General features: G+C 32.5%; 1 protein-coding gene across 1 annotated transcript in view; it reads right to left on the bottom strand.

Moving 5' to 3' along the window:
- Nucleotides 1-16860, bottom strand: part of MS3_00010782 (uncharacterized protein) — a gene marked incomplete at both ends in the record, with an annotated part of 69499 nt that overhangs the window by 2862 nt on the left and 49777 nt on the right. The window contains 10 exons of the mRNA XM_051219182.1: nucleotides 541-594; nucleotides 927-1167; nucleotides 4493-4852; nucleotides 6309-6456; nucleotides 7863-7945; nucleotides 8986-9256; nucleotides 10151-10286; nucleotides 13142-13340; nucleotides 13761-14057; nucleotides 15609-15941. Of these exons, the coding sequence (XP_051067816.1) occupies nucleotides 541-594; nucleotides 927-1167; nucleotides 4493-4852; nucleotides 6309-6456; nucleotides 7863-7945; nucleotides 8986-9256; nucleotides 10151-10286; nucleotides 13142-13340; nucleotides 13761-14057; nucleotides 15609-15941 (2122 nt within the window). The remainder of the gene's footprint in view (nucleotides 1-540; nucleotides 595-926; nucleotides 1168-4492; nucleotides 4853-6308; nucleotides 6457-7862; nucleotides 7946-8985; nucleotides 9257-10150; nucleotides 10287-13141; nucleotides 13341-13760; nucleotides 14058-15608; nucleotides 15942-16860) is intronic.

A 16860-nucleotide genomic window follows, 5' to 3' on the forward strand; every position in this document is an offset into this window, starting at 1 on the left:
AACAGCTTGTTTTATTGACAGTGTTATCTAACAAAACAGAATAAAAGCTTTACGACTCAGCAATTTAACTCAAAGAACGCAAATCCGCCGAAATCATTCTCGTGAGCTACAAATTTAGACGTCAAAGTATTAACAAATATGGATAACAAACTAGAAGAATAAATAAAACGTATTGTTTACATATAAGGATGTACGTGTTAAAGATACAATTTGACTAAAATGACACAAAATTAAAATGAAACTAAAAGCTGTACCTATAGTTTTGAGTAAAAATTAAATAAATTCATTCAGCAGGTACTCGAGTATGAGCCACACTTTAAATGTGGGCTAATAATACTACAACCTGGTTACCTACAGCAAAATAGTGGGGTTGAAACTAGGGACTTAACAACTAAGTCACCACTCCATCAAGTTTTGGAAGGCGAAGATCAAAACCACAAATCCTGTCACAGTAATCAGAATACAATTATTTAAAGAAAGCGAAAGAATATGTATATAATGCTGTTTACATAAATACAAACGAACTCAAACAGAACTTACCATGACGTTCAACTACTATGTGACCGGATTCCATTTGCTTTCTTAAACGTTTAGCTAAGTAAAGATTAAAATAACAAATAAATGGAATAGCTGTCTACCAAAATATCTGAAGAAATGTATCTTTCTACGTAAATTAACGTTTTAATAAGGGTATCTTTTTAACGTAAATCTTCATGCACGTTTTGCATAATACACTGCGTAAATTTTCACGTGATATTTTCACCAGTTAAAAGTTAGATGACTAGAACTCTGTAAACTGTTCATTCAAACATCTGATTTGAGTTCTTAATACTCGGAACGCATTAGCCTTTACTTTAATAGGGAAGAGGTAGAGTTTTCATACTTACCAAATAAATAAATTAAGAAATATGATTTACAACACCTACCAGTTTCATAACAACCAAACCAAGGTCCATTACACAAATGATGACGCCATTGATTCACCTTTTGTGGATCACGCAATGAAGCACTATCTGGATGATTTGGGTTAGTAAACACCTTGTTCGGTGAATTAGCTCTTCTATTCAAATTTTGCTGTTGATAATGTCCTTGTGAATTCTGTTGACCTGAAGTTAGATTATTACTTTTATCTGTTGGACGTCGAAGTGTATTTTGAACAGCATGATGCTAATATACAAAAATACAAAAAAAATTACATTGAATTTCAAGTTACTGATAAATTCAAAGATATTAACAATGTTTTCAATAAAATGAAAGCAGCAAAGTGGTTAACAATAAACATTAAATAAGTGTTTACTTTGCATGAATTAAATTTCATTTTTTACTACCTATATTAAGTGACTAAAATCTGAGTTGTTTTAGTTTACTAGAGAAACAGTTCAATGATCAAATAAATCGACTTCCAACTATAACACGACTCAGAACAGGTGGAATAAACTACTAACACTAACCAGTAACTAGTATCATGATTGTTTAGTTTGTACTATTTGCTCAGTTTCATCGATCAAATAGCCATATGACAACTAGATAAAGTGATTGAACGTCGAGCCCACTATATTCTGATGTTGAACGGTTACAGACAACCACAAGCCCACATATCATGCTAGTTATTAAGATACTTGATTAGTACTAAGAAATAAAATGGCGCACAGACAATGTGAGTATCTGCGATGCAAAGATCAGTTGCGGCCAGGAAGGCTTGGTAGTAACGTTTGATTATGAAGCTGAGGGGGTTCTACTAATGCACAGGGCATCGATTCCTCTAAGATTAAGTAAACCTAACTATCCAATACCGACTAACACAAAATATAGACCTGGGTATCCTGTCACCTAAAAAATCAATTTTATTGGTTGAGAAACTAGATAGGTTAAAACATCACTAAACTGTAAATATAACTGGGGAGGATTTGCCATAAATTTTAGTATCAGACCGGACTACATAAGATGTTGAGGTTTATCCACAGTAAAGTTATAAAAATAAGCAATTGTCTTGTTGTTTTTGTTATATCCGAGCGAAGATTAAATCACGAGTAACTTCTGAGACGTATTAGTTGACTAATATTATCTATATATTATTATGGTATAACTATTCAATAAGTAGACTATGTATATTTATATTCCTCTTATTATAAGCTTCATTTTGATTTATAATTTATTATTGCACGATTTACTGTTCTTAAGCTATGTTCAGTTTATTGACTACTGCCTCCCACGTTCACAGCCACTTTCTGGCTTTATTGCGTACAAATGTTATTCCCTATTTTATGGTGCGTTGCGGTCTGCTTGGTTGATACATAAACCCAGTGTATGTTTGAAATAAATGATTCGATTCGCATAGTGGAAGCTGGTATTGGTGTTCTGAACTCAAGTGGACGGGCTAGGCAGACATAGGACCAATAAGGACGCTAGGCTGCTCATACCGATCGTACGTCATTGGTTTGGCACAGTGCTAAGATTGTATAAGTCGTATTTTGATTGGCGGATAAATCACGTGATAAAAAGCGGGCCATAAAGACAACAGTTTTCGCATGCATATCTCACAAATATAGTAATTGAAATGCACTTAAAACTATTTCATGATAGTCATCACATCACTAATAGTCAAGATCTAAAAACATGATTTAGGCACATAGAACACAGGTACGGCTTGTTGGCTAGTATCAACTAGCACAAAACCTAGGTTCAGGGTTTTTTGTCCACTACCTCTAATAACGACCACCTTATGGATCATGTGAAGCTGCAATATTACACCAACACAATAAGATGAATAGAAAAGGAGCAAAAAATTACATCATGAATGGTAATAAGAAAGGCTAGATAAGAGGGTATAATTGAAAAAGAAAGACAATGAATTGCATTTCACCTGTCAAAATATTCATGAACGGTCAATCAACAGTATAATTTAAAGGTTAACAAAACAAAATAGCCTATTTGAATACAAAGACAAATGAAACCTATGAAAGATAACAATTACAAGTAAGGACAACAGAAAAAACTGAGTTAAGGCTAGTAAAATAACTCAAATTTTCACTTCTATACTAAGTAAGCACTGACAATATTATCCAGAATGACGGTAAAAACTGCAATTAAACTATCTGGCCCAGAGAACTTAACGAAAGCAGAAGATTAAATATATTTGGAACACTGACAGCCTTTGAACCACATAATTTAAAGTTTTCAATCACTTGTGAATAAAACAAATATAATTATCTCATGCCATCGAATAGCCGGTATAAAAAAACAAATCTTTCCCTAAATTCATGATACACTTTAAGTTGACTTTGCGAAAAATGAGTTCCAAACATATGTTATTAATTAACTATTCGTTTCTGCCTTTTTATGTACAATTTGTAATCTACAAGTGAACCATCAATATGTTTCATGAAACAAAGCCTGAGATAATTGACGACTAGGTGTCACAAAACTGGATTATGATGTTAGTAAATATCTGTCTTACTTCCCAAACGGAAGTTACATTTTCCAACGACAATTAGATCCATTTTCAATATTTCTAAAAATAACAATAAATCTAATTCTTACATCTTTATTCCATAGACAATCCTGTATATTATTTTTAATAAAAGCTATATGATTAGACATAATTATAAAGACTATGTAGAAAAGGAAGCTCTGACCAGTGGAGCTAATCCATGTCGAGTGTGACGCAGTTAGCTACTGAAGACAATGGAAAATTGTCGCTCAATGTGTTGGATTGGTTGAGGTTAGACATTAACACCACTGAATGACAGCTCGGTGGTCTAGAGGTTGAGGGTTTGCACGCCAGACCGAAGGTCATGGGTTCGGATCCCGCGTGCGGGGACCATAGATGTGCACTACCTAAGAGTCATATGAAGACGGAAAGGCCTTCTGGCGCTTCCAGGTTCTCAATGATGGTCTAACATAGATCAATTTATGATATCTATGAAAAAGGATGTTGTTAATGTGGTGATTAGTGAAGCACGAACCTAAATTTTAAAACTATCTTGTGAAAATGAAATGAAAATGCACTCAGTATTAACTTTTATCTTCATTTGTATTACAATTCAATATTTACTTGTCTGAGAATAAAGGGCAAATTACCTTTTACAGAAATCTACTAGGAAGTACATTAAGTGAAAAGAAGAGATATTTCTTCCCTCTGTTCCAATATTTACTTATCTGATAATAATAACGTTTCATTGGTGTACAATTCAAAACTCATTGAAATCAAGACATTGATTTGCTTTAGGAAACAGTCACTAACTAAATGAACAACTCATTAAGTGTTAACAAGTATCAAAAATAAAAGCCCAAAGATTTGTATTAAATAAATAAAATATATCTTTCTTAGAATTAGTTGAACTGGTTATATTTCATTGCGGAAATGAATTCCTTCAAAACCTTGTATTAAGAGCTTGTTTATGAAAGCTGCTGAAAATACAAGTTAATAAATATACCTGTTAGTGTACATAGATATACAGTGCACTATACATAAATCAATCCATAAACTTACCTGTTGATGAGCATACACTTGTCTATGTGGATAATCTGAATTGCGTGCACCAGGTTTCAACTGTACTGACTGATTATTACCAGTTGTTACACCATGAACACCGCCACCAGTACCATTGGTATTTGCATTTGTCAAACAGTTTGTTCCAATTGCTGGAGCTACACCGCCACCACCACCACCTCCGTCGTCTAGTTTATTCTCTAAGTGATTAAAATCTTTACGATTTTCATGGAGTACCCACTGTAACAATGGATCATGAATAAATGCTTCTAAGACTGCAAGAAGACTTTCACGATTGGATCGTAAAAGAGACATAACCATTTCACAGGTATGACGATAAACACCATCTATTCCTGTCACCTAAAATACATATGTAAGTGAATTTAGTTACCAAATTATTTCGGAAGGATCAGAGGGGGTGGACAGAATTATTGAATTAAATGGAAGAAACTTGAGGGGAGATAAAACCAGGATCCATTAAAAAATTTTTTGGGATCAACTAGCAGAATTCGAGTTCTGAGTTTAAACCGCAATATTCAATATCAGAAAGCATAAACTTATTTCTTGAACCTGGTCATTTGGGAACGATTCTACTCAAAAATCTATTTGTACACGTGATAATGATAAATGATCAAGTGTTATATAATAATAATATGAAATATAGAGAAATAATATGCTCCTGGGTTTGGTAGTTAAGTTATTGAAGTTGTTAAGCAAACTTGTTGGATAATCTTATTTGTTACTTTACTAGTTCGACTTCCAGTCACTAAGGAGTAGGTTGGAGCCCTATACCATCTACTTTGCTTTATACAGTCGTGTAGTATTGCTAGCTTGCACACATAAAATGTAGTTCAGAGCTGATTACACAAATCACTACTTGATAAGTGCTTTGCACCAAATAAATTTCCTATACTTGGCTCGTAGTATAAACAATGTTTGTCACAAAATAAAGGTATTAAAATACTATGCAGTTTTGTTACATGAAGGTGGATTGTGCATTTAAAGATAAAATATATGGACTATTGAGAATTGATCGATACAAATGAGGGAAACAATCGAATTCACTTTGTTATGGTTGTGGGGTCAAGTATATAGGTTAAAATAGTCAATAGGAATTACTCGGAATATTTAGCTAAATATTGAGTGACAGGCTTTATTGGAAACATGTAAACCATAGAACATCTCGACTAATAAGCAGTACGATCAACGAAAAGTAGATTTTAAAGATCACCATGTAAAAGTGTCAGACCAGAATTGTAGAATCTTCGTTAATCGAACCTATACGTATTAAATATAGAAACAGGTCCCATTTCAAAAATTTGGATACTAACACTGTTACTAAAATGTTGATTCGGTTTTCCGAGGACTGTAACGGGCCTCCAGAGGCCCTAGAGGAGCCGAAGAGTCATAGCCAATCAGAGCATGATGGAGCCTTCTAGCATGTCAACGTGGCGTGCTACTATTGGTCAGTAGCGTAATGTGTTTTAGCGGATTGGCTAAAATATGATGTTGATTTAACAAATGTTAACATCTATAAATACCCGTATTTTCTGTACAATAAAGAACCTTGGAGTAAAGTATTTTCTCGCATACTTTGCGTCTTCTCTCTTGTGTTCAGGTAGCTGTATAGTTCTAGTCTGGGGGTTGCAGAATAGTTTGGGAGACGAATATAGCGTTCAATTCGCAAGACTTATCATAAAATCAAAGGATAGACAACAAGATAATCCAACTTGGAAATCGGTTAAATAAACCTTAAAAATTACTATTGGCTAATAAAAGAAAATAGTTTATATTAAAATATAATAATTAAAATTACCTCCATAGCAGAAATAATCATTCGTGTTAACCGAAATGGTACCTTCTCCGGGAATTTTTCTCTCATTGTAGCTACTTCGAAGCAATCGCCAAAGTCAATATGAACCACTTTTCCTGTCACTCGCGATAACATTATGTTTGATGGATGCCTACAAATCACAACAAAATGAAGTGAGACATGTAATTAAAAGGACAGATACTATTGATGAATTATGTTGAAAATGTAAAGTGACATACATATTCATACATAGCAAAGTTGATTTTCAAACAATGCATCAGGCATTTGAAAACATATAATGAGGTACAGATAACCAGATAGAATCGGGATTGAAGACAGACTAGATACAAATCGGAGATCTATGTGCCTGCAAAAATGTACATGGCAACATTGTTTACATAAAGATATTACGATAAGTCCAAAAATAAAAAATTTACAAACTTTTTATATTGAATCTTTTCCGAATGCAATGCACTGTTTACCACCACCAATGTAATAGATATTGTGGTGTATGCTACTAATGTTGACAGATATAATTATTATGTAACACTAATTGGGAATGGAATGTAAACCAGCAGAAGATTGAGAAGATTCAATTGACGAGAACAGAAAGGGAAATAGGAAATAAATTTCATAACCATATGATTTAAAGAATCTGGAAGCACGTAAACGACAACTGATGTATTCATATTTTACGAAAGCACTCCGTAATTTTGCATTAAACAACAAATTGGTCTTCACCTGAATTTTATTCATTACAATTTGATGGTGCAAAATATTATTACAACTGAAATTATGTTTGATTTATGCGATGCTTATTTAAAATGTCCTGGAACAGCCGAGAGTAGGGAGAGTCAGCTCTCTTTCTCAAAATGTCTGGCACTTAGACTGAGTTGGTGGATCGATTTGGGAGAGTTGGAAAATCGTGATTCCGAACTAGTAGTAGAGCTCCAGGATCCTGAGAGGACAAGTGGAATATGAACCAATTGTTGGCCACTGATTACCATGACGTGCATCCCCTCACGTTGCTCCGCTGCATTGTGGATTACACCTTTAGGTCAAACGCTCGAGGAGTAAACCTCTAAGAAAATCACTTGCTTCAGTTTGGGCGCCCGGGCAGTACCCGAGCCCTTAGAAAAATCAAATGATTTGTGTGACCCATAGGTATTTAGTGCCTCCTTGTACTAATATTTATATAATTAAATAAATAAATAAAAATGTAACATTTTGAAATTATTCAATTTTGTAGTTGTAGGAAACTTAAGGTAGCTACAGAATACTTTCAATGAATGAGTCTAAATTTATATCTAGTTTATTACAAAACTCAGTAACGAGTGTTGAGGCAATTAAGAAAAATATCTCTACTCCTAATTTGTAGATCAGAATGCAAAAGGTGTAGTACAAGTTAAAAAAGATTACTGAATATTTTATGCTGATATTTATTTATTTGCATTGAATCATACGGTCTTGATTAGGGTGAGTATTGTTATTTTCACAATCATTATTATTAAAAAAATACAAATCAGTGTAGTTGGGTGATTAAATAAAGTAACCTACCTATCTCCTAACCCCAAAATATAACCAACCATAGACATGGTAGCCATAGATCGTGTAAAATTGGTTCTACGCTCAAACCATGCCTAAAACACGAAAAATATCATCTCTTGAAAAAATTACAAAACGTTAAAAATTCAGATTATATACGTAATATAACAAATGAATTAAAACATTTTTATGTCTGCATGAGATATCACCATTATACTACCGCTAGAGTGGATACTCGATTGATAGGGTAAACACAGACTAGATAATTTTATATCAAATATATCAGATTCATGACCAAGAAGAGAACCAGAGTAAATACTTAACAAAACCCTATTTCACACACTTAAAAGCAGTCATTCGCAGTGATTACAGAGAAATCAATAAACGGAAAGGAAACCACATATTTAATAGTAAGTTGAGTCCCTATTTGTCCGTGCTCAGTGGCCAATAACATTTACTTTCAATACCACACATCACCATTAAAAAAATGTCAATGGAAAATCTTCAATGAGCTTGCTGGATGCTTTGAACAACACTGTTTAACATATTATCAATTTTATCATGCACATGAATATGTACTGTTGTTAAGTGGTGTGTGCTACTGATGTCGACAGATATAAGTAGTAGGTATCATTAATCGAAAGTGAAATACCTAGCAGCAGAAGGTTAAGAAGATCGAAGAAAAGAGAACGAGAACAGTGAGTGATTGCTGTGGAAATGAAGGAATAGTGCAGACTGAAATGATTGACTGACATTTTGCAAATGAAGTATTTACTATATGGTTCTGAGATTTTACTATGATGTTCTGTAATTTTGTGGAGATTTGTAGCTCAGGTGGATGATTTTGGTGGAGTTTTGTTGTCTGGGCTGGATGGTTTGGTCGTGGAGCCTTCATCGTTCTTCTGAACGAAATCATCAGCACAAACTTCATTCGATTGTCCCCACTTGTGTTCTCGTTCACTACAATGGGATTTAAAAAGCTATAACAAAACCATTTTAAGCAGAATTATTAGTTTATGGAAGAAAACATTGGCAATGTTCAAGATTATTACCAAAAACCAAATTAAAAGCGTAAAATAACGCGAGTAAAATATGAGACAATCGAAAGAATGCACCAACGCCGAAGTCTACTCACTTCAGAACTATGACTTTTTAACCATAATATGTTAGCTAGATCTCTCCCAGATGACTCTCTTAACCCAGCTTCAAATATTTCAGTTTTTTGTATAACATTTAGACGATCGAAATCTGGTGCCAAACGAAGCATTTCACGATTCTCTTTATTTAGCACAACATCAGCTTTCTCCCGATAATCACGTATTAAATTATGGAATGTGTCACTGTTTGGAACCCAACCAATTAATCCAGTGTATGTAGATAATGGAATAACAGACATCCGTTGTATCCTTTGTGATAAAAAAAGAAAAGAATTCGAAAAAGTCAGTAAAATATTGTTCACAAAATAAACATGTAGGTTTAGTGATTGTCCATTCTTTGAGTTCAAGCTAGTTTAAAGACTTTTTATGATACACTCATCGATGATTTACATAAGGTATCATTATACTAATGTCAACCTCAGTATAACGTTCGCTAATCACGAAGCCAGGTTTCATGTAAACCGGCCTTCGCAGATTCTAATAGTTCATGTATTACTTCATTTGCGTTCGAATTAATACTTGGAGACTACTGACTGTTACCAACTTTCACATCTAAAGCTACACTGCTTACTCGTTATCCAACCACAAAGAAAGTTGTTTTCTCTTCGTTTCGATAGACAGAAGTGAATAATCACTAGTCATTTTGTATTATTCTATTTTTTTTGTCCTTGATCATTTTCATTTGTGAATTGACAAGTAACTTATAATAAGTTGATTGACCAATCTGCTTTAAAAAAGTTCTGTAATTTTTATTCGGAACCATAGTTCCTTCGTCCATAATTATGCACTTTATTAATAATCTGACAAATTCAAGTGTGTTTATGATCTTTCCCAGTCTTCATGTGCTGATGAATTAGTTGCTACTATGAGTACGTTCAAGAGTTTCTTAATCGTGAAATAAATTTGTTACGGCTATCTATTCTAAATTCCCTAGTGGATATTTGTATACATAGTTTTGTCGTTTAAATCATTTCGATTTAAGTTTGATAGTCAATGTCGTGACGAGTAAAGTGTCAGTCAAGCCGTTTAATTCATTCTAGTAATTCTAATGAGTCTACTAAGAAATTAAAATGATTCATAACATATTGAAACTGAAAACGAAAATATATAAGTATGTAATTAAAGAGTGAGTATTCATCTTACGTTAAATTACGACGTAACGTTTCCGGATTATTAATCAACAATGTGTTTACAAGTCCAAAAAATTGCATAATACGTTCATCTTGACGAGTATCTTCATGTCCTTTTAACAAAAACACATATTGGTGACCATTTGAACCTGAATAACAGAAAATGGAATTTTGATGTAAAATACTCATAAATAGAGAAAACATCAAAATAAAATCTTCGAGTTAAAATTACTCAATACATTTATGACAGCTTTATTAACGGGAAACAGTCTCTATCGTAATTCTAAGATATTTTAAGCAAAAATATTGTCGTGTCACATAATATTTTTGCATAATTAGCAAGCTGAATTAAAGACCAAGAAACACAAATTCACATAGGAAAGAAACCCATCATAATCGAAAAATTTCATTCCATTAGTTTTGTGTTATGTCCCGATAAGCATAATGAATGGTAACTTTTAGGATCCATTTATGGACCAATACTATGTGTATATTTTTATTGTATAATTGTTAAATAATTAAACTATACATATTCATATCCCTCTTATTATGAGCTTTATTTTGACCTATAAACTATTATTTTACGATTTATCATTCTTGAATTGTGCCCTGTCTGTTAATACTACCTCACACATTCACAGCCACATTTGGCCAAATCTTGTTTCCTATTTATGGTACGATGCGGTCTGTCTGTCTGGTATATAAACCCAGTATGCTTGAAATAAATGATTCATATCGCAGAGGCTGTGGTTTGTGTTCTAGACTTAACTGGGTGGGCTAGGCAGGAAGCAGGACAGATAAGTACCCTAGACTGCTCATACGGGTTTTACGCGTGATTGGTCCGGTCGATATTTCACTGCCCTCTAATTGGCGGTATCGTTACGTTATACATTAACAGGGAACAAAAGCCACAAGTTGTAACATTTTGAAAAAAAACATTCAAGTTACTCCTGTTTATCACCTAATTATAATATATTTAACAAGATTATCAAAGTTCAGTGGTAGAGAGAAAAGGCCTAATGATCAATCCGAGAATCCTATAATACTGTTTATTTAAAAGGATGTTTTTTTAAGTAAAAATTATGGTCCACCTCATAAAGTCCATATAATGAAAAGATGCATTAGTACGATATTTGGTTATTCTGTTCTCAAATACACTGTAAATACATTTATCGTAAGAACTGTAGGGTAGGTAAACTTATTACTCACTGGTGAAATAGATCTTGAATTGTCTCTAGTTTGTGAGCGAAGCAGAAGAGGATAGGAAGTAGTCTCGTTAGAAATCAGCAACTTAGTGTGTAAACATTTTAGACAAGTCTTGTGATGCTGACACTAAGGTCATTTTAACACATGTTCTATCCTTGTCAAATATTATGGTGTGACTACGCTTCCTATGAGTATATATATATATATATATATATATATATATATATATATATATATATATATATATATATATAAACAATCAGATGAAAATAAGTTTTCAGTTAAACGATAAATTGCACATGAAACCTATGTAAAAACATATTACAGATATACAACATGGTATGTGGTTAATGTTACCTAGAGTAAATAAGACACCATACAACAAAAAATGTGTCACTAAACTGATGAAACTTGAAAGTTAGTAAAGAAATATTCATAAAGCAACTTTAGTAAGCTATACTTTAGCCCGTTTGTCAATAACTTTAAAAAGTTGTAGGTTCTCTTTTATGAGAAAACTAGAAAATAATTGATCTCAAATATATCAGAGGTCGTTTTAATTATCGAACTATTTAAAGTTATACTTTGGATACACACGTTGATAGAATTCATTTTATCAAATTAGAGATTAACCTACAAACCAGTATAATATTTATACCAAAATATTTAACACACTTAATTCGTAGAGAACTAGCGGCGATCCAAACATATTGTAAATAACACATCTGATTATAATGTTGATTACTAGATAGACTCACGTGTACCCTTTAGTTCAAGAGTAATTTATGTTTAAGGTTTATCAAAAAATGTAAAACTATAAAATAGCTGGAGAAATCAACATTAGATCGATCATGAATTCCGTAGTTTTAATGAGAATTCGTGATCTATGCAATCAATGATTGAATGATGGTTTCATCCACTGGAACATCAGAAGACATCAAAAGTGGGAATCCAATTTTGACAATTATAAGAAATTAACTAGTAGCATGTTATTAAATTTTACAAAATGCAGTCTTTTTTAAAAGACATATACAACTTAGATTAAACGTGTGAATAGCAGAAAATATTCAGTATGAGAAAAACACAACACAAGGATGGTGTACAAATAATACATTTAGACAGTTCTATGTGACGCAGGATGTGTATCGTTTGAAATTATCATACTTCAGAGCACAGAGGAGGAAATTAACATGATGAGAAACAGAATGGAGAAGAAAATTGTCTGGTGTAATGGAATGGTAAATACAGGAAATATAGATTAAAGAGAGCATAAGAGATTATCTAAGGATATTATTATGTATCGTAAAGTTTTCTATTGATGATCACGTTGATTTCTAATTAATAAAATTGGGATTCGTTTAACACGAACAGAATCTAATGTGATCTCAACAAACTGAGCCACCGATACACAACACTTCGATAACAAACTCAAACACGACAGAACACAAAGAGAAGCCAAAACGTTAAGAAAAGCTTGGTATTAAAGTAAGCGAATTTGAAGTAGAACAATTCTGTAAATATAGCTACAAGCATGTTTTTGAGACGTAATAAGGTTAATAAACTAAAAGTGAGAACAACCAATCAAATAACAGCACAGACCAGTGAAGAAATATGACTTGGTAAAACATTATCGTGGTTATCCTTGCAGGAAAGAAACAACATCCATGAACAAAATGCTAGATAAATTAAAGTATTTTTAGACCATAAGTATCTCTATATTGCCAACACCACTTAATCATATGAGGACACTTGAATAGATTATAGGCCTACAAATGATCAAATATATGAATCAACAACATACCTGTGATAGTTAATTTGCGTGGACGTTGTTTTGAGGTGATAAAATTTAAACAGTTCTTAATAGATGCTATTCTTACAAGTGGTCGGTGAGGCTCGTAACTTCCAGGTACCGCTAGCTGCCAATCTTGTCCATATTCATGTAAACGAGGTGAGGACACTGTAAGCTCTAAAGTTGTCATGTTGTTTACTTGCTTGGCAAACTGTTGAAAACGATAAAAAAAAAGTTGAACCCCATGATGAACGAAAAGGAAAAAAAGTATGATAAAACTGAAAACAAGTTTTCAATTCTGAGATAAGTTTAAAAAATAGGTTTGATGATCATTACTTATACATAAATATATGTTCTTTAAATTCTACGATGTACATTTATACAAGATATGTATGTGAAATCTGGTTTCTATTTAAATCTTCTTTTGCAGGTCATAGAATTTTCTAGGATACAAAATGTAACACCATTGATTAACCAACAAATGCAGTAAAATGGTCAACTATAACATTAACTTTGAATAAATATCGTTAAGATTATTCGTTTTATAAACCTAAGCTAAAGATGTTATAAAATATGACAGACATATGTTAATAACTAATTATGATGACAAGAATTTTCAAATAAGACTTACACGTCTATACAAAGTATAATAACCTTCCCATGCTTTCTGTAAGTCAATTCTAACTTGAGTTAACTCATACCTTTCACAGCATAATCGAGATTCAGCAAGATCATTACCATTCTCTTGTAAAAATGTTGCTTCATGAATTGTTTCATGACCACGATCCATCATTTGATGTAATGGATGTAATAATCGAAACATTTTCGCAATATCTTTTTCACCGAAATAAACACGACTTGCATCTTCCAATGCTTCTGACCACATTTCAACCCATGTTATCGATAGACGAATTAATTCTTCATTTAGCTAGGATAAAGAAAAAAAAAACGAAATGATATTATTCACTAATATTAATCTTAATATACACACAATTAATTTGAGTGAAACGCTTATCGTATACACAATCGATTGGTCAGTGAGTAGTAGTGACTGGCTAATATCATGATGCTTGTCCAGTCCTCTGGTGCTAATCGGATTCTGTTAACTCAGTTGCAGTATGGTCATTAATCTAGGAGACTTAATATCATGTATACTATAATGAGATTTCAGGCTATTAAAGATAGTTAACAGTGAATTCTGTTACCTTCAATTTTGAAACAACTGGTGATCTTTGTGAGGTTCAAACCTTGTTGACTAACACGAACCACCAAACACTAAATATACATAAAATCCTACCAAGATTACGAAAAACAATTTGACTGATTAGAAATGCACTAAACAGTTCATATGTAGAACTGACCAATCGAAGTACATGAAGTAACATAAATAGATTTTCTAATGATTACTTCAGAATACCTCGCATTAAAAAATTTAGATTCAAACAATGTTATCTGGACAAAAATAGATTTATGACCATACATCTGAAGATGTGAAAATATTGACTACCAAATCGCAAAATATTAAAAAAAACAACTAGATACTGATACCTTCATGAAAATTCAATAGAATCTAGTTCACGTGAAGTGCAAAGCAGTGTGAAACATAACTAACAGTTAATATTTAAATTTGAAATGATGCTGAGGTTTAAACAATCTTATACTAAGTAACTTAGCTACGACAACAGTGAAGTGTGTATAATACCATTTCAATCGAGCTTGAATGTTACATGATGGTAAGTAGAAAGAATCAATAAACGCAGGTCTATTGAAAAATAAGTTTTTTTGAAGGTATTTTGATAAGATTTGTAGTTATATATTATATAAATTAGTTGAAAAAACATCAAATAAAGTGCTCACTGTAGAAAATTATATGAAAAGGAGTGCATCATAAAGAGTATGTTCTAACACTTGAAATCTGGACTATTATTACACGATGAATAGTTACGGCATGAATTAATGAGAAAAAAATCATTCCTAACATTTTAAAACAATTATCTGGTTATTGAACAGTAAGTGGTAAATATCATATACCTCTCAATAGGTGATCAAGTTTTCTCAGGAAGTTTGAAATTTAATTAACAGAATTAAGTTCACATCACTACATACTAAATCGTATACATTTTTTCCATAGAATTATAATGATAAAATCAAAATAATTAGAAAGTGAAATAATGTGAATGCATTGAATCAACATTAAAAGATTTTGGTTAAGTGGAGTTTAATTTACCTTCTTTTTTTACTTAACAGTTAATGTAACTACATTAAGGTTTGTGATTAACTTATGTACTTGGTTTTAAGTCAAACTTCATGCATAATAGCCTTTCAACAATACTGTACGAATAATCAGTAGAAAATAGGATTGTTGAATCACTCAACCACAGTCAGTTGAACTACATCTTTTAAAAATGTTATTTATAATATCATACATAGACCAATAAACTTATTGTTCACTGAAGAAAGTTTAGTGATGAACACTTACTAAAAATGCTTCTGATATTAAACGTGAATTTTGTTCTTCCATACTGTACAGAATACGATTAGCGTTATAACGGCGACGATCAGAGCCACCAGATTTAAATGCTAATACTAATGGATAAACCATAGATTGTGGATAACGTTGTCCAACAGATATTAACAAATCAATTATAATAGTAGCAACATATTCTCTAGGTGTATCAATACGAGCTAATAATTGTTGTATAACAAGTAACCAATTATCCAAACGTATTTTAGTCAAACCTTCACGTATCACTTCACGAATTTCAGTTAAATGACCAAATTTAAATAATAAATTGATTAAACGTAAACTATCCTAAATAAAGTAAATAAAATAATGAAACGATCATTTAAACTGCGGCGAAAAACAACAAACTTAGTAAAACTAAGAAATATAGCAAACTAATCATTCTGTGATATATATATATATATATATATATATATATATATATATATATATATATATATATATATATATATATATATATATATAGGCAAGGATTGGCAAAACAAGGACAGCACTCCACCAATTGAAAAACATATGGAACTCAAAACAACTGTCTGTCAACCAATATCAAAATCACAATCTTCAATACGAACTTCAAGACAGCCTTACTGTACGGAGCTGAAATGTAGAGAGTTACCACAATCATCATCAAAAATGTACTAGTATTTATAAACTGTTGTCTATGAAAGATACCCAATGTCCGTTGGCCGGATACCATCAGCAACAACCTACTGTGGAAGAGAACAAACCAGGTTCCAGCTGAGGAGGAAATAAGGAAAAGACGTTGGGAGTGGCTAGGACATATATTGAGGAAATCACCAAACTGCATCACGAAGCAAGCGCTTACCTGGGATCCTGAAGGGAAACGGAAAAGAGGAAGGTTGGAGAATACACTGTGTCGGGAATCGGAAGCAGACATGAAAAGGATCAAAAGAACTGGAAAGGATTGCCCAGGACAGAGTTGGATGAAGAATGCTCGTGGGTGGCCTATGCTCTCAATGAGGGGTAACAGGAGTAAGTAAGTATACAGAGAAAAACTAAAAAAATACGTAACAAAAGTATCTTTAGGTGAGTGAAACAAGAATAAAGATCATGGCATATTTTTATTTCGTGAATTCTCTTTCTTTGCTTAGATCAACTCAATAGCACATAGAATGATATCGTATTTATGTATAAAAGACATAATAACCGACTAGCCTTTTCAGTCATAATTTGAACTGAGGGAAGG

Source organism: Schistosoma haematobium, chromosome 2 (assembly GCF_000699445.3).
Source record: "Schistosoma haematobium chromosome 2, whole genome shotgun sequence".
NCBI lineage: Eukaryota > Metazoa > Platyhelminthes > Trematoda > Strigeidida > Schistosomatidae > Schistosoma > Schistosoma haematobium.